The sequence below is a fragment of the Eptatretus burgeri genome, chromosome 13 (assembly GCF_056783735.1).
Source record: "Eptatretus burgeri isolate ZD-2024b chromosome 13, Ebu_testis_v1, whole genome shotgun sequence".
In the NCBI taxonomy this organism is placed as follows: domain Eukaryota; kingdom Metazoa; phylum Chordata; class Myxini; order Myxiniformes; family Myxinidae; genus Eptatretus; species Eptatretus burgeri.
The window spans coordinates 52,869,964-52,889,339 of NC_140973.1; the positions used below are offsets into that span (position 1 = coordinate 52,869,964).

The 19,376-nt window shown below is 43.2% G+C and overlaps 1 protein-coding gene and 1 long non-coding RNA gene across 5 annotated transcripts in view; one reads left to right on the forward strand and one right to left on the reverse strand.

The window, feature by feature from the left end:
- Window positions 1-10,798: 10,798 nt before the first annotated feature.
- LOC147014490 (uncharacterized) lies at window positions 10,799-11,889 on the forward strand. The gene is made up of 3 exons (XR_015050445.1): window positions 10,799-11,136; window positions 11,327-11,491; window positions 11,635-11,889. It is a non-coding gene; the product is annotated as an uncharacterized LOC147014490 (long non-coding RNA).
- A 1,945-nt stretch (window positions 11,890-13,834) lies between these two features.
- The window catches only part of LOC147014491 (TBC1 domain family member 4-like), a 79,136-nt gene continuing 73,594 nt past the window's right edge, over window positions 13,835-19,376 (reverse strand). For 3 of the 4 annotated variants that reach the window (XM_085852479.1, XM_085852481.1, XM_085852480.1), the window contains exons 17-18: window positions 15,903-16,085; window positions 13,835-15,222 (exon numbers count right to left, since the gene is read on the reverse strand). In XM_085852479.1, coding sequence (XP_085708605.1) covers window positions 15,073-15,222; window positions 15,903-16,085 — 333 coding nt within the window. In that variant the 3' untranslated portion in view covers window positions 13,835-15,072. Of the gene's footprint in view, window positions 15,223-15,902; window positions 16,086-19,376 lie in introns of those variants that run through there. The other variant, XR_015050776.1, reaches the window with a different exon arrangement.

Below are 19,376 nucleotides of genomic sequence, written 5' to 3' on the forward strand. Positions count from 1 at the left end.
GATTCATCTCCAGAATCTTCAGGGAAATGGAAGATCAAACGGACATTCACCTCAATCCTCATCACTCGATTCATCTCCAGAGTCATCAGGGAATGGAAGATCAAACGGACATTCACCTCAATCCTCATCACTCGATTCATCTCCAGAATCATCAGGGAATGGAAGATCAAACGGACATTCACCTCAATCCTCATCACTCGATTCATCTCCAGAGTCATCAGGGAATGGAAGATCAAACGGACATTCACCTCAATCCTCATCACTCGATTCATCTCCAGAATCATCAGGGAAATGGAAGATCACACGGACATTCACCTCAATCCTCATCACTCGATTAATCTCCAGAATCATCAGGGAAATGGAAGATCAAACTGACATTCACCTCAACCCACATCACTCGATTCATCTCCAGAATCATCAGGGAAATGGAAGATCAAACGGACATTCACCTCAATCCTCATCACTCGATTCATCTCCAGAATCATCAGGGAAATGGAAGATCAAACGGACATTCACCTCAATCCTCATCACTCGATTCATCTCCAGAATCATCAGGGAAATGGAAGATCAAACGGACATTCACCTCAATCCTCATCACTCGATTCATCTCCAGAATCTTCAGGGAAATGGAAGATCAAACGGACATTCACCTCAATCCTCATCACTCGATTCATCTCCAGAATCATCAGGGAATGGAAGATCAAACGGACATTCACCTCAATCCTCATCACTCGATTCATCTCCAGAATCATCAGGGAAATGGAAGATCAAACGGACATTCACCTCAACCCTCATCACTCGATTCATCTCCAGAATCATCAGGGAAATGGAAGATCAAACGGACATTCACCTCAATCCTCATCACTCGATTCATCTCCAGAATCATCAGGGAATGGAAGATCAAACTGACATTCACCTCAATCCTCATCACTCGATTCATCTCCAGAGTCATCAGGGAATGGAAGATCAAACTGACATTCACCTCAATCCTCATCACTCGATTCATCTCCAGAATCTTCAGGGAAATGGAAGATCAAACGGACATTCACCTCAATCCTCATCACTCGATTCATCTCCAGAATCATCAGGGAATGGAAGATCAAACGGACATTCACCTCAATCCTCATCACTCGATTCATCTCCAGAATCATCAGGGAAATGGAAGATCAAACGGACATTCACCTCAATCCTCATCACTCGATTCATCTCCAGAATCATCAGGGAATGGAAGATCAAACGGACATTCACCTCAATCCTCATCACTCGATTCATCTCCAGAATCATCAGGGAATGGGAGATGAAACTGACATTCACCTCAATCCTCATCACTCGATTCATCTCCAGAATCTTCAGGGAAATGGAAGATCAAACGGACATTCACTCAACCCTCATCACTCGATTAATGTCCAGAATCATCAGGGAATGGAAGATCAAACTGACATTCACCTCAATCCTCATCACTCGATTCATCTCCAGAATCATCAGGGAAATGGAAGATCACACGGACATTCACCTCAATCCTCATCACTCGATTAATCTCCAGAATCATCAGGGAAATGGAAGATCACACGGACATTCACCTCAACCCCCATCACTCGATTCATCTCCAGAATCACCAGGGAATGGAGGATCAAACGGACATTCACTCAACCCTCATCACTCGATTCATCTCCAGAATCATCAGGGAAATGGAAGATCAAACGGACATTCACCTCAATCCTCATCACTCGATTCATCTCCAGAATCATCAGGGAATGGAAGATCAAACTGACATTCACCTCAATCCTCATCACTCGATTCATCTCCAGAATCATCAAGAACTGGAAGATCAAACGAACATTCACCTCAATCCTCATCACTCGATTCATCTCCAGAATCATCAGGGAAATGGAAGATCAAACTGACATTCACCTCAATCCTCATCACTCGATTCATCTCCAGAATCATCAGGGAAATGGAAGATCAAACGGACATTCACCTCAATCCTCATCACTCGATTCATCTCCAGAATCTTCAGGGAAATGGAAGATCAAACGGACATTCACCTCAATCCTCATCACTCGATTCATCTCCAGAATCATCAGGGAAATGGAAGATCAAACGGACATTCACCTCAATCCTCATCACTCGATTCATCTCCAGAATCATCAGGGAATGGAAGATCAAACTGACATTCACCTCAATCCTCATCACTCGATTCATCTCCAGAATCATCAGGGAAATGGAAGATCAAACGGACATTCACCTCAATCCTCATCACTCGATTCATCTCCAGAATCATCAGGGAATGGAAGATCAAACGGACATTCACCTCAATCCTCATCACTCGATTCATCTCCAGAATCTTCAGGGAAATGGAAGATCAAACGGACATTCACCTCAATCCTCATCACTCGATTCATCTCCAGAATCTTCAGGGAAATGGAAGATCAAACGGACATTCACCTCAATCCTCATCACTCGATTCATCTCCAGAATCATCAGGGAATGGAAGATCAAACGGACATTCACCTCAATCCTCATCACTCGATTCATCTCCAGAATCTTCAGGGAAATGGAAGATCAAACGGACATTCACCTCAACCCTCATCACTCGATTCATCTCCAGAATCATCAGGGAATGGAAGATCAAACTGACATTCACCTCAACCCTCATCACTCGATTCATCTCCAGAATCATCAGGGAAATGGAAGATCAAACGGACATTCACCTCAATCCTCATCACTCGATTCATCTCCAGAATCTTCAGGGAAATGGCAGATCAAACGGACATTCACCTCAATCCTCATCACTCGATTCATCTCCAGAATCATCAGGGAATGGAAGATCAAACGGACATTCACCTCAATCCTCATCACTCGATTCATCTCCAGAATCATCAGGGAATGGAAGATCAAACGGACATTCACTCAACCCTCATCACTCGATTAATGTCCAGAATCATCAGGGAATGGAAGATCAAACTGACATTCACCTCAATCCTCATCACTCGATTCATCTCCAGAATCATCAGGGAAATGGAAGATCAAACGGACATTCACCTCAATCCTCATCACTCGATTCATCTCCAGAATCATCAGGGAATGGAAGATCAAACGGACATTCACCTCAATCCTCATCACTCGATTCATCTCCAGAATCATCAGGGAATGGAAGATCAAACGGACATTCACCTCAATCCTCATCACTCGATTCATCTCCAGAATCATCAGGGAATGGAAGATCAAACGGACATTCACTCAACCCTCATCACTCGATTAATGTCCAGAATCATCAGGGAATGGAAGATCAAACTGACATTCACCTCAATCCTCATCACTCGATTCATCTCCAGAATCATCAGGGAAATGGAAGATCACACGGACATTCACCTCAATCCTCATCACTCGATTAATCTCCAGAATCATCAGGGAAATGGAAGATCAAACTGACATTCACCTCAATCCTCATCACTCGATTCATCTCCAGAATCATCAGGGAAATGGAAGATCACACGGACATTCACCTCAATCCTCATCACTCGATTAATCTCCAGAATCATCAGGGAAATGGAAGATCACACGGACATTCACCTCAACCCTCATCACTCGATTCATCTCCAGAATCACCAGGGAATGGAAGATCAAACGGACATTCACTCAACCCTCAACACTCGATTCATCTCCAGAATCTTCAGGGAAATGGAAGATCAAACGGACATTCACCTCAATCCTCATCACTCGATTCATCTCCAGAATCATCAGGGAATGGAAGATCAAACTGACATTCACCTCAATCCTCATCACTCGATTCATCTCCAGAATCTTCAGGGAAATGGAAGATCAAACGGACATTCACCTCAATCCTCATCACTCGATTAATCTCCAGAATCATCAGGGAAATGGAAGATCAAACGGACATTCACTCAACCCTCATCACTCGATTCATCTCCAGAATCATCAGGGAAATGGAAGATCAAACGGACATTCACCTCAATCCTCATCACTCGATTCATCTCCAGAATCATCAGGGAAATGGAAGATCAAACGGACATTCACCTCAATCCTCATCACTCGATTCATCTCCAGAATCATCAGGGAATGGAAGATCAAACGGACATTCACCTCAATCCTCATCACTCGATTCATCTCCAGAATCATCAGGGAAATGGAAGATCAAACGGACATTCACCTCAATCCTCATCACTCGATTCATCTCCAGAATCATCAGGGAAATGGAAGATCAAACGGACATTCACCTCAATCCTCATCACTCGATTCATCTCCAGAATCTTCAGGGAAATGGAAGATCAAACGGACATTCACCTCAATCCTCATCACTCGATTCATCTCCAGAGTCATCAGGGAATGGAAGATCAAACGGACATTCACCTCAATCCTCATCACTCGATTCATCTCCAGAATCATCAGGGAATGGAAGATCAAACGGACATTCACCTCAATCCTCATCACTCGATTCATCTCCAGAGTCATCAGGGAATGGAAGATCAAACTGACATTCACCTCAATCCTCATCACTCGATTCATCTCCAGAATCTTCAGGGAAATGGAAGATCAAACGGACATTCACCTCAATCCTCATCACTCGATTCATCTCCAGAATCATCAGGGAATGGAAGATCAAACGGACATTCACCTCAATCCTCATCACTCGATTCATCTCCAGAATCATCAGGGAATGGGAGATGAAACTGACATTCACCTCAATCCTCATCACTCGATTCATCTCCAGAATCTTCAGGGAAATGGTAGATCAAACGGACATTCACTCAACCCTCATCACTCGATTAATGTCCAGAATCATCAGGGAATGGAAGATCAAACTGACATTCACCTCAATCCTCATCACTCGATTCATCTCCAGAATCATCAGGGAAATGGAAGATCACACGGACATTCACCTCAATCCTCATCACTCGATTAATCTCCAGAATCATCAGGGAATGGAAGATCAAACGGACATTCACCTCAATCCTCATCACTCGATTCATCTCCAGAATCATCAGGGAAATGGAAGATCAAACGGACATTCACCTCAATCCTCATCACTCGATTCATCTCCAGAATCATCAGGGAATGGAAGATCAAACTGACATTCACCTCAATCCTCATCACTCGATTCATCTCCAGAATCATCAGGGAAATGGAAGATCAAACGGACATTCACCTCAATCCTCATCACTCGATTCATCTCCAGAATCATCAGGGAATGGAAGATCAAACGGACATTCACCTCAATCCTCATCACTCGATTCATCTCCAGAATCATCAGGGAAATGGAAGATCAAACTGACATTCACCTCAATCCTCATCACTCGATTCATCTCCAGAATCATCAGGGAAATGGAAGATCACACGGACATTCACCTCAATCCTCATCACTCGATTCATCTCCAGAATCTTCAGGGAAATGGAAGATCAAACGGACATTCACCTCAATCCTCATCACTCGATTCATCTCCAGAATCATCAGGGAATGGAAGATCAAACTGACATTCACCTCAACCCCCATCACTCGATTAATCTCCAGAATCATCAGGGAAATGGAAGATCAAACTGACATTCACCTCAATCCTCATCACTCGATTCATCTCCAGAATCTTCAGGGAAATGGAAGATCAAACGGACATTCACTCAACCCTCATCACTCGATTAATGTCCAGAATCATCAGGGAATGGAAGATCAAACTGACATTCACCTCAATCCTCATCACTCGATTCATCTCCAGAATCATCAGGGAAATGGAAGATCACACGGACATTCACCTCAATCCTCATCACTCGATTAATCTCCAGAATCATCAGGGAAATGGAAGATCACACGGACATTCACCTCAACCCTCATCACTCGATTCATCTCCAGAATCATCAGGGAAATGGAAGATCAAACGGACATTCACCTCAACCCTCATCACTCGATTCATCTCCAGAATCATCAGGGAATGGAAGATCAAACTGACATTCACCTCAACCCTCATCACTCGATTCATCTCCAGAATCATCAGGGAAATGGAAGATCAAACTGACATTCACCTCAATCCTCATCACTCGATTCATCTCCAGAATCATCAGGGAATGGAAGATCAAACTGACATTCACCTCAACCCTCATCACTCGATTCATCTCCAGAATCATCAGGGAATGGAAGATCAAACTGACATTCACCTCAACCCTCATCACTCGATTCATCTCCAGAATCATCAGGGAAATGGAAGATCAAACGGACATTCACCTCAATCCTCATCACTCGATTCATCTCCAGAATCATCAGGGAAATGGAAGATCAAACGGACATTCACCTCAATCCTCATCACTCGATTCATCTCCAGAATCATCAGGGAATGGAAGATCAAACTGACATTCACCTCAATCCTCATCACTCGATTCATCTCCAGAGTCATCAGGGAATGGAAGATCAAACGGACATTCACCTCAATCCTCATCACTCGATTCATCTCCAGAATCATCAGGGAATGGAAGATCAAACTGACATTCACCTCAACCCCCATCACTCGATTAATCTCCAGAATCATCAGGGAAATGGAAGATCAAACTGACATTCACCTCAATCCTCATCACTCGATTCATCTCCAGAATCATCAGGGAAATGGAAGATCAAACGGACATTCACCTCAACCCTCATCACTCGATTCATCTCCAGAATCATCAGGGAATGGAAGATCAAACTGACATTCACCTCAACCCTCATCACTTCATTCATCTCCAGAATCATCAGGGAAATGGAAGATCAAACTGACATTCACCTCAATCCTCATCACTCGATTCTTCTCCAGAATCTTCAGGGAAATGGAAGATCAAACGGACATTCACCTCAATCCTCATCACTCGATTCATCTCCAGAATCATCAGGGAATGGAAGATCAAACGGGCATTCACCTCAATCCTCATCACTCGATTCATCTCCAGAATCATCAGGGAATGGAAGATCAAACTGACATTCACCTCAACCCTCATCACTCGATTCATCTCCAGAATCATCAGGGAATGGAAGATCAAACTGACATTCACCTCAACCCACATCACTCGATTCATCTCCAGAATCATCAGGGAAATGGAAGATCAAACGGACATTCACCTCAATCCTCATCACTCGATTCATCTCCAGAATCTTCAGGGAAATGGAAGATCAAATGGACATTCACCTCAATCCTCATCACTCGATTCATCTCCAGAATCTACAGGGAAATGGAAGATCAAACGGACATTCACCTCAATCCTCATCACTCGATTCATCTCCAGAATCACCAGGGAATGGAAGATCAAACGGACATTCACTCAACCCTCATCACTCGATTCATCTCCAGAATCATCAGGGAAATGGAAGATCAAACGGACATTCACCTCAACCCTCATCACTCGATTCATCTCCAGAATCATCAGGGAATGGAAGATCAAACTGACATTCACCTCAACCCTCATCACTCGATTCATCTCCAGAATCATCAGGGAAATGGAAGATCAAACTGACATTCACCTCAATCCTCATCACTCGATTCATCTCCAGAATCATCAGGGAATGGAAGATCAAACTGACATTCACCTCAACCCTCATCACTCGATTCATCTCCAGAATCATCAGGGAAATGGAAGATCAAACTGACATTCACCTCAATCCTCATCACTCGATTCATCTCCAGAATCTTCAGGGAAATGGAAGATCAAACTGACATTCACCTCAATCCTCATCACTCGATTCATCTCCAGAGTCATCAGGGAATGGAAGATTAAACGGACATTCACCTCAATCCTCATCACTCGATTCATCTCCAGAATCATCAGGGAAATGGAAGATCAAACGGACATTCACCTCAACCCTCATCACTCGATTCATCTCCAGAATCATCAGGGAATGGAAGATCAAACTGACATTCACCTCAACTCTCATCACTCCATTCATCTCCAGAATCATCAGGGAAATGGAAGATCAAACTGACATTCACCTCAATCCTCATCACTCGATTCATCTCCAGAATCATCAGGGAAATGGAAGATCAAACGGACATTCACCTCAACCCTCATCACTCGATTCATCTCCAGAATCATCAGGGAATGGAAGATCAAACTGACATTCACCTCAACCCTCATCACTCCATTCATCTCCAGAATCATCAGGGAAATGGAAGATCAAACTGACATTCACCTCAATCCTCATCACTCGATTCATCTCCAGAATCTTCAGGGAAATGGAAGATCAAACGGACATTCACCTCAATCCTCATCACTCGATTCATCTCCAGAATCATCAGGGAATGGAAGATCAAACGGACATTCACCTCAATCCTCATCACTCGATTCATCTCCAGAATCATCAGGGAATGGAAGATCAAACTGACATTCACCTCAATCCTCATCACTCGATTCATCTCCAGAATCTTCAGGGAAATGGCAGATCAAACGGACATTCACCTCAATCCTCATCACTCGATTCATCTCCAGAATCATCAGGGAATGGAAGATCAAACGGACATTCACCTCAATCCTCATCACTCGATTCATCTCCAGAATCATCAGGGAATGGAAGATCAAACGGACATTCACTCAACCCTCAACACTCGATTCATCTCCAGAATCATCAGGGAAATGGAAGATCAAACGGACATTCACCTCAACCCTCATCACTCGATTCATCTCCAGAATCATCAGGGAATGGAAGATCAAACTGACATTCACCTCAATCCTCATCACTCGATTCATCTCCAGAATCATCAGGGAAATGGAAGATCACACGGACATTCACCTCAACCCTCATCACTCGATTCATCTCCAGAATCACCAGGGAATGGAGGATCAAACGGACATTCACTCAACCCTCATCACTCGATTCATCTCCAGAATCATCAGGGAAATGGAAGATCAAACGGACATTCACCTCAACCCTCATCACTCGATTCATCTCCAGAATCATCAGGGAATGGAAGATCAAACTGACATTCACCTCAACCCTCATCACTCCATTCATCTCCAGAATCATCAGGGAAATGGAAGATCAAACTGACATTCACCTCAATCCTCATCACTCGATTCATCTCCAGAATCATCAGGGAATGGAAGATCAAACTGACATTCACCTCAACCCTCATCACTCGATTCATCTCCAGAATCATCAGGGAATGGAAGATCAAACTGACGTTCACCTCAACCCTCATCACTCGATTCATCTCCAGAATCATCAGGGAAATGGAAGATCAAACGGACATTCACCTCAATCCTCATCACTCGATTCATCTCCAGAATCTTCAGGGAAATGGAAGATCAAACGGACATTCACCTCAACCCTCATCACTCGATTCATCTCCAGAATCATCAGGGAATGGAAGATCAAACTGACATTCACCTCAACCCTCATCACTCCATTCATCTCCAGAATCATCAGGGAAATGGAAGATCAAACTGACATTCACCTCAATCCTCATCACTCGATTCATCTCCAGAATCATCAGGGAATGGAAGATCAAACTGACATTCACCTCAACCCTCATCACTCGATTCATCTCCAGAATCATCAGGGAATGGAAGATCAAACTGACATTCACCTCAACCCTCATCACTCGATTCATCTCCAGAATCATCAGGGAAATGGAAGATCAAACGGACATTCACCTCAATCCTCATCACTCGATTCATCTCCAGAATCGTCAGGGAAATGGAAGATCAAACGGACATTCACCTCAATCCTCATCACTCGATTCATCTCCAGAATCTTCAGGGAAATGGAAGATCAAACTGACATTCACCTCAATCCTCATCACTCGATTCATCTCCAGAATCATCAGGGAATGGAAGATAAAACTGACATTCACCTCAACCCTCATCACTCGATTCATCTCCAGAATCATCAGGGAATGGAAGATCAAACTGACATTCACCTCAACCCTCATCACTCGATTCATCTCCAGAATCATCAGGGAAATGGAAGATCAAACTGACATTCACCTCAATCCTCATCACTCGATTCATCTCCAGAATCTTCAGGGAAATGGAAGATCAAACTGACATTCACCTCAATCCTCATCACTCGATTCATCTCCAGAGTCATCAGGGAATGGAAGATTAAACGGACATTCACCTCAATCCTCATCACTCGATTCATCTCCAGAATCATCAGGGAAATGGAAGATCAAACGGACATTCACCTCAACCCTCATCACTCGATTCATCTCCAGAATCATCAGGGAATGGAAGATCAAACTGACATTCACCTCAACTCTCACCACTCCATTCATCTCCAGAATCATCAGGGAAATGGAAGATCAAACTGACATTCACCTCAATCCTCATCACTCGATTCATCTCCAGAATCTTCAGGGAAATGGAAGATCAAACGGACATTCACCTCAATCCTCATCACTCGATTCATCTCCAGAATCATCAGGGAATGGAAGATCAAACGGACATTCACCTCAATCCTCATCACTCGATTCATCTCCAGAATCATCAGGGAATGGAAGATCAAACTGACATTCACCTCAATCCTCATCACTCGATTCATCTCCAGAATCTTCAGGGAAATGGCAGATCAAACGGACATTCACCTCAATCCTCATCACTCGATTCATCTCCAGAATCATCAGGGAATGGAAGATCAAACGGACATTCACCTCAATCCTCATCACTCGATTCATCTCCAGAATCATCAGGGAATGGAAGATCAAACGGACATTCACTCAACCCTCAACACTCGATTCATCTCCAGAATCATCAGGGAAATGGAAGATCAAACGGACATTCACCTCAACCCTCATCACTCGATTCATCTCCAGAATCATCATCAGCATTAACGTTCAACTGCTACCGACGATTGGAACAGTCGTTGCACCCACATAGGTATTTGCAGGGGAGACCTGCTTGAATGCACGAACAGTTCACACGATGGCAGTTGGTACTCGAACACTTACAATGTCGATTCTGCAGGACACTCGGGGAGGTTGGCTCATCAAATGGATAATAATCAGGCCCAGGGCCGCATTTAGGCATGGGCAAGCTGGGCAGTTGTCCAGGGACATCCACAACCAGGGGGCCTCCACATCTTTCATGAAGGGAAAAAAAATTAATCCAACACTCTGCAAGGGTCAAGTCTCGTAAAGTGCCTGGTGGTCTCATCAGTGGTCTGTAAATGTAGGTATTAGGTACTGTACTAGATTGTAGATTCTATGATTGATCATGATTGACCTGCTTGCTTATTCACTGAACTATACTGTATATAGATTGATCATGATGTATATAGATGTACATTTTTATTCAGATTCTTTGTTCTTGAAAAATATACTTTATGGATTACTGTAAATATATATTGTCACCTTTTCAGTATTCTAAGGTAGGGTGGGCCTCCACTACTGAAGGCTGCCCAGGGGCCACCACATGTCTCAATCCGGCCCTGATCAGGCCTACATTGTCCAGTTTCCATCCATGGTGAATTCGGCTTTGGGCACCAATACAGGTGTCCAGACATCGACGATAAACTGCTCACAAGGTATGTTGGGTTAGTAAATCTTTGTTTGGGGGGAGGACCTCATCGACTTTACATTTCAGTGTGAATATACAAGGTGTCCCAAAAGTCTGGATCCAGAAGCATTTTCCCTCATATACAATTTGATCTTTTTCTTTTTCTTTCAGATCCAAGATGGCTTCGAAACGAACAATAGAAGATCGAATTGAACTCATTCTCATGTGCACAACACAGGATTCTTCACATGGAGGAGTTGCTGCCGATTTCAATAGAAAGCATCCTGATAAGCATCCAATAACACATGCCACTGTTAAAGTGTTTAAACGTTTTCGGTTCAGAAATGTTCAATGATCTTGTATTCAGCGTATAAACAAGTGTCGTGAAGTCCAAGACCGTCAATTTGAGCATTTACTGGAAAATAAAACTTTAAAATAAATTTTTGCCTATGGATCCAGACTTTTGGGACACCCTGTATATATCACCTACTTGGTGACGTTGATGTTGGTACATTCCACCATCTGGCTGGTTTCAGCTGAATCCAAAATAAGTCACAACGCTTTCACTTTTCCCTTGCCTGTGAACGTACTCAACACCGTCACATCCTGGGAAGACGTGAAACCCAAGAATGGCCCGATTCGTTTGATGGCCAAACCAATTTGATGGCCATACCCTGGCAGTTTGTGTCGAAGCTGTCCTCCAAAGCAAGTCGCAGACTGGGCATGCTTTGTCATGTCAAGTTATTCCTTGGAAAATCAGTACTACTCTCAACCGACAAGGTCTTCGTTCGATGCTCAATAGAAAAATGGTTCTCTGCTGTGGGCTTTTGGCTCAGTATAACATCTGTTTCTATTGGAGTTTGGAAAACTTGAAGCTTTCAACATTATCGCCATCTTTCACGATGAGGTCGACGTACAAGCCCTGGAGCTCTAACATCACAGATTGGTTGGTTGCCCTTTCTAAACCTGCCTCTCCTCTGGTCAAGCTCCCTATGCTCTGTCAGCCCTCTGACCCTCCCCAGCTCCCTTGGATGCACTGTTCTTCCATTAACCCCTTTGTTAAACTCCCAAAATGCAGTCTTTCGACACGTCTCTTCAGTTCCTCTTTTCTTCCAATCGTGGAACTACCTTCTGGATGGTTTATTTGCTACAAGGGCTTCAAGAAAACGGTGCACCGCCATTTCATGTGTTGATTTCCACCCACATCTATACCTACAATATTTTCCACCCCCCCCCCAAGACCCCTACCTCATCTTCTTACTTGGAGGTGACTGATTCAACCCTCCCCTCTTTTGTTGTTAGCTCATTCCCTTGCTTGTTGTAGCCATGTCAGGATGTTGCCCCCCCCCCTCCCTGTGCCAACTCGCTCTTCCATAAGTCTCAACTTTGTTTAAAAAAAAAAAGGGAAAAATTCTCCAAATCAAAACAAATGTCCAAATTCAGCTTTTAAATCTATTTGTTTCTGTTCCATGCCCTATTGTTCTAATCCTTTCTGTGATGTACTGTTATCACATTCTTAACTAGAAGGGCACTTGGAGAGCATACCTCTGCCACGCAATGCCTGATCCACGAGACCATATCGGGCCCAATACATTTTTAAAATATCATGCGATACAGTACGATATCATTTTCGGCCCTATCTCTCAATGGTGAAGAATCACTTTAAGATTAAATAATTCTCATATCCAGATCCGGATTCAAATCTTCACCAAAATCGAATCAATTCTTCCTTGCCACATGCACGTGTCCACCAAGTTTCATCTGAATCCGTCCACAACTTTTTGAGAAACCGTGCTATATATATATATATATATATATATATATATATATATATATATATATATATATATATATATATATATATATATATATATATATATATATATATATATATATATATATATATATCATTTTTGGCCCAATCTCTCAACGGTGAAGAGTCCCTTAAAAAAATTCTAGTAGTTGGATCCGGAGCTGGATCTTCACCAAAATCTCATCAGTTCGTCCTTGTCACACACCGAACCTGTCCACAAAATTTCATCCGGATCCTTCCACAGACAGAAAGTGGTGAAAACAACCGCCTTCATCTTCAGTGGAAGAGGTAATGAACGATGTGGTGTATTGATGTTCTGTGCACTGTTTACTGCTGATATAGCTATGGTTCGATTATTAATTCCAATTTTATATTTGCTGAGGCTTGTTGCTAATTGTAATATAGAGTTGTGGAGAATATGACAAGTGTTAGTGTTAAAACGGCAGATCTTAAGGCCATTGGCAAGATTGTGAGTGTCCGAGTAACTTTTAGCGGCTTATGGGTATGCAGACTCGACTGACTCCCGGTTGGACAGCGTTAAATTGCACAGAACCTTGGTTTTGATAACCGTATTTATTTAAATATATGATGGCCTTCATTTTGGAAAACAAAACCACATATAAACATGCAATGTGATATCAAGTATATAAAAAGGTAAACAACATTCCAATCGGGCAATTTGGTTTGTCAGGAGTTCAGTATCGTAGCTATTCACATTTTTGGCATAATTTTTCCTTTTAACGAACACCCAAAAGCAAAACGTCGTTCGGTTCAAAATACAGCTCTTTTGGAACAGGTGTAGCTGCAGGTACATTTTGAACCCATTTGGCATCGATATGATCACAAGACAATGCCATTGAGAACAAAGACAAAAAAAGTCGAAAATGCAAATATATATATTGCATAAGTGTATATACAAATTAACCTAATAGACACTGTTGAAGAAAAACATGAGGGGCGGTGGCATGCTGTACCTTACAAAAAGCTAAACCTATTCAAATAACATCTTGAGAAAGGACAGTTGGAAGCTCATGTGGACGAGGTTATAATTTCACATAGTGGACGAGACTTGGTGGTGTAATAGTGAGCACGTCCGCATAGAGTCTGGGACATTGGTGGTTCGATCCCTGGCCGAGTCATATCAAAGACTTTAAAAATGGGAAGTGCTGCTTGTCTGCTTGACGTTCAGCGTATAAAAGCAATACAGCAGTTGTGCAGGTTTGATGGGTCGAAGGTTCTCCTACTGCATTAAAGTTCCTTATAAGGAGGTATAGGCTAAAAATGCCAAATGGAAATCTCTGTTGTTCGGTCCACCATCGTTGGATAAAATGCAAAAAAAACAACAACAACAACAACAACAACAACAACCTGGATTATGCAATCATTACTCGGAGGACGCACAGATTGGAGGGTCAGATGCAGGATTATGACAACTGTCACATCCTGACAGCAGTACATTGGTGAGGTTATGTCCAAAAGAAGCTTCCCTCACATGCCATCCATTGACAGCATGTGATTGATCAACAGGTTTTTAGTTCAGGAATAATGATTGCTGCTGATATAATCTTCTAGAGCACACAAGGACTACAAACATTCGATGGAATTAAAACAACCTCAACAGGATGGAATGGTCACGAACATGTTATAATGCAACACCAGTATCTTACAGGACATGGCATTCCTGAGCAGGTGCAGTCGTTGATAAAATAAAATTAAAATTAAAAAAAGTCACGAAAATTCATAACTGTACAAATTGAATCCCAATTGACAAGGACATTTAAGAGCGTTTTTCAGCATCAAATATCCTGGTGCTCAGTCATGCTCTCTGGACACGCTGCAGGTGCTTTTGGGCAGTTGGCAGGCACGTGCTTGATCTGCAGGGTTTTTTCGACAGCCTTCGCTCTCTCAAACTCCCTGTGCAGGCTGCTCAACTCATTTTTTGTACTCTGTGGAGGAGTAAAGCAAAATGCTCAGTCAGTACAAAACGATTCTTTTTCTCACTGGGTTCACAAAGGAATTGTGCATATCCAACATGCACACTCATCGTTTCAGCATTTCACTTGACATAGGTCAGAGAAAACATGCTTAATAAAAAAAAAAAAAAAAAAGCAAGCGAAATGCTGAATAATAATAATAATAATAATAATAATAATAATAATAATAATAATAATAATAATAATAATAATAATAATAATAATAATACAATAACCATCACCACCACCACATTCCAGACTCAGTGGAGTAATGGTTAGAATGTCTACTCTGGGTCTAGGATGTCGGTGGTTCAAACCCCGGCCGAGCCATTCCAAAGACTTCAAAAATGGTACATGCTGCTTCCTTGCTTGACAATCAGTATTTGAAAGGATAGAGCATGGACAAGCAACCATTGTGCAGGCTTTTTGGGCCCAATGGCCTCCTGCATTGAAAGTTCCTTGAAAGGGAACTCATATTTATTACGATTCCGTCACAATAATTCAGATAACCCGGATTGGCAAAGGGACAGAGGGCTCGTTAGAAAGTCGGACTGAACAATGGGATGATTCCATTATGACGTCAGATGCTGTGTTTTCGTACCATGCTAATGAGTGAGCTCAAAATAGTCACCAGCGCCCAACGGTGACATTACCTGGAGCTGCAGACTCAGGTCATAGTTCTGTTGGCGCAGCTTGCAGCAGGCGGTGTTTTCTCCAGCACCTTCATCTGCATCTCCCGATCGTACGAGATCCTCGATATTCAGCACGTCTTTCAGCACTTCAAACTCCACTTGATAGGTGAGCATATCACGTGATGATAGGTCTGTCTCAAACAACTGTGAGAAGACATGAATTCCACAGAGGACCAACCAGGATACACGAATCAGATGCTAAAAGTTTACGAATAACCAATAATTCACTGTGAGCCAGATGCAGACTTCAACCAAGCTGAGGTAGAAACATAATAATTGGGCACAGTTTGTAGTCTCACGTCTGCCATTCAAATTTTATATCCTTTGTGTAACTGTTATCATATACAGTATAGAGTGGCCTGCAAAAGTATTCACACCCCCTCAAAATGTTCACATTTTTGTGCCACCTGAGCTCATTTCATGACGCTTTCAAATCAAACTTAATAAATAAGTCTTATACAAACTACTCCAAAGTGATAAAGAAAAATAATGCAGATAAAATGTGAACAAATTAGATTAACAGAGACAAATCAGATGATTCTCAGTTGTTTAAGTATTCAAACTGTTTTCCTAATTAACCATAAATCACTTCAGGAGCAAATTATATTTGTTTGAAAGGTTCCAAAATAAGTGCAATAGGTTTCACCTGAATGTAATCCGTGGTTTGACTTTAAAATTAAACTACCACAGTTATCTAAGGAGTTTTAAGGTGCAACTCACTTGATCAACCAACAAGGTAAACATGAATACCAAGGAGCTTTCCAAAGAAGTCAAACATAAAGTGGTGGAGAATCACCGTTCAGAAGAGGGTTATAAGAAGATTTCAAAGTCACTCATTATCTCTGAGTACAGTGACATCCATCATTAATAAGTGGAAGACAATCATAACACCCAAACCCTACCAAGATCAAGTCACACATCCAAACTCAGCAGCCGAGCAAGCAGGAAACTGGTTCGCAATGTCACTGTGAATCGAAAAATGGCTTTGAAAGATCTGCAAGGCCCTATGTCCGAGACGGGGGTCAGTGTTCATCAATAAACAATATCCTGTTCCCTTTACAAAGCTGGCCTCTATGGGCAGGTGTCAAGAAAGAAGTCATTACTGAAAAAGACGCATCATGGAGTTTGCGAAAAAGCATTTAATGATACTACAGACATGTGGAGAAGAGTTTTGTGGTCAGAAGAGACAAAAATTGAGCTTTTTGGTTTATTTTTGGTGTTACATCTGGAGCAAGCCGAACACTGCACATCATCCACTCAACTCCATCCTCACTGTCAGGCATGGCAGTGGCAGCATCATGTTATGGGGCTGCTTTTCATCAGCAGGAATTGGCAAGTTTGTCAGGATAGAAGGGACAACGGACGGTGCACAGTACAGGAGAATCCTCGATGAAAACCTGCTCGAGTCAGCCATGAATCTGAACCTGAGTAGGAGATTCACATTTCATCAGGACAATGATCCAAAGCACAAAGCTAAAGCCACACTGGAGTGGCTCGATAAGAAGAAAATAAATGTTCTTGAGTGGCCCAGTCAAAGTCCTGATTTGAACCCAATTGAACACTTATGATGAAACTTGAAGATTGCATAATCGACTGTGTGCCCGGAAGCCATCGACGATCCCCAAACTTGGCAGAAAGAGCAATTTTTCATGTCAAGAATGGAAAAGATTTCACCACCTCACCGTGCAAACCTGGTAGACATCGACCAAAAAAAGACTCATAGCAGTCATTGCTGCAAGAGGTTCTTCGACCAAGTACTGACCTAAGGGACTGAATACTTTTACAACCAGTGAATTATGATTTGTACATGTTTTCCCAGGTATTCCTGACATGTAACCTCCTTCAACTATAACAATGTTTAGTTCGATCTCTTCAGTTATGAATAAAAAAGTTCATTTGGAAAAATTGTTTCTCCGCAATTCATCTAAATATAGCATTATTGTTCGGGGGTGAATACTTTTGCAGGCCACTGTATGTATGTGTATATTGTTGTGGTTACCAAATTCGCAAACCACCATTCAGGTCCCTTAGGTGAGGTATCTCGGTAAGTGCATGTGTAGTTAGGCCCAAACCCGTTGTCTAGTGGGAATACATGTCATTTATACGTGCTGCGACTCTTCAGGATAGCCGTTTTTCTTTCACTATCTTTATTTTGGACCAACCGCCATGATCACAACCACAACATCAACCACCAACCACAACCACCGCTTCACCACAACCGCCACGACCTTCACGTCACACCTCGCAACCGTAGCATCGCCACCGTTCTCGCCCCGCTGTGGGTACCGGTGTTGGACTCGTGTAGGGCGCACGTTGAACAGCGTGTACAAAACCACGGATTTTCTGCTTCAAAAACGGATCAAAAACGACACACGCCCACTTTTTGCCGTCCAATCGGTGAGCGAGGGGCGATTTGGCCCCGCCTCCAGAACGATCGATATATGCAAATTTGTGGATCAAAAAGCCTTCACGCCCACTTTTTCTCGGGCCAATGGGGAGCGAGGTGAAAGGTCAAAGGGAGGGGGTCAAAGGCGAAGTTACGGGGGGATAAAAGGACGGTGTTCGTCAGTCAGAGAGAGAGAGTCGCAAAGAGAGAGTCGCAAACAAGAAGGGTCGGAGAGTCAAGAAGAGGAGAGTCGGAAGCAGAGGGTCAAGACTTCGCGGGCGGTGGAGCTGCTCGTCGTGTGCGTTGGAGTCGGAACGGAGGGGACGAGCTGTGGAGAGGCGGCGAGGGCGGACGAGGGGGTGCTCGCGTCGTGCAGGAAGCTGCACCCGAAGGAGGCCGACAGCGCGACCTGGCCGAGGTGGAGACGCTCGTCGCATATAATAAAGATCCTCTATACCCCGAGCATCAGCAACCCCCTCCTGTTTCCCCCCGCGCTGAGATAGTGCGACCAAGGGGGCCCCGTTCCCACCCCCTGCCAGGCACTGTCCACGAGGCCCGCGGGTTGCGGGGCCATCGCCGCTCCGCGTCTCATCACCAGACGGGTAGGCCCGACCCGGTCTCGGCCTCAGGCCTGCCCCATTCTTGGGGGATTTCTTTTCCTTGGTTTTGGGTATGTGTTGTCGGCGCCGTCTGTGAAGTAGAATTGTATAAGTGTTGCCGTGTGCTCGGTAGTCGGTATTAGCTCTGCACTGTGTTTTCACTTTTATGTTTGCTTTTTGTGTAAATGGAATTGTGTTTTCTTTTTTTGTGTGCATTTGGTGGAATTGTATTTGTGTGCTTTCCGTTCGTCGCGAATAAATGTGCTTTATTGTTGAACTGTTCTCCCGCTTCGCTTCGTCTTTTCCTCCATTGAATCCCCATCTTGCTTCACGTAAAGGGTTGGTAGTGGGCTGAATACGCCCGATAATTAATCGAACCGTCGAGGTCGACGATAACACCGCTCGGTTATTCTGATAGTACGGAACGGGTCGCTTAAGTGGCCCGTGTCC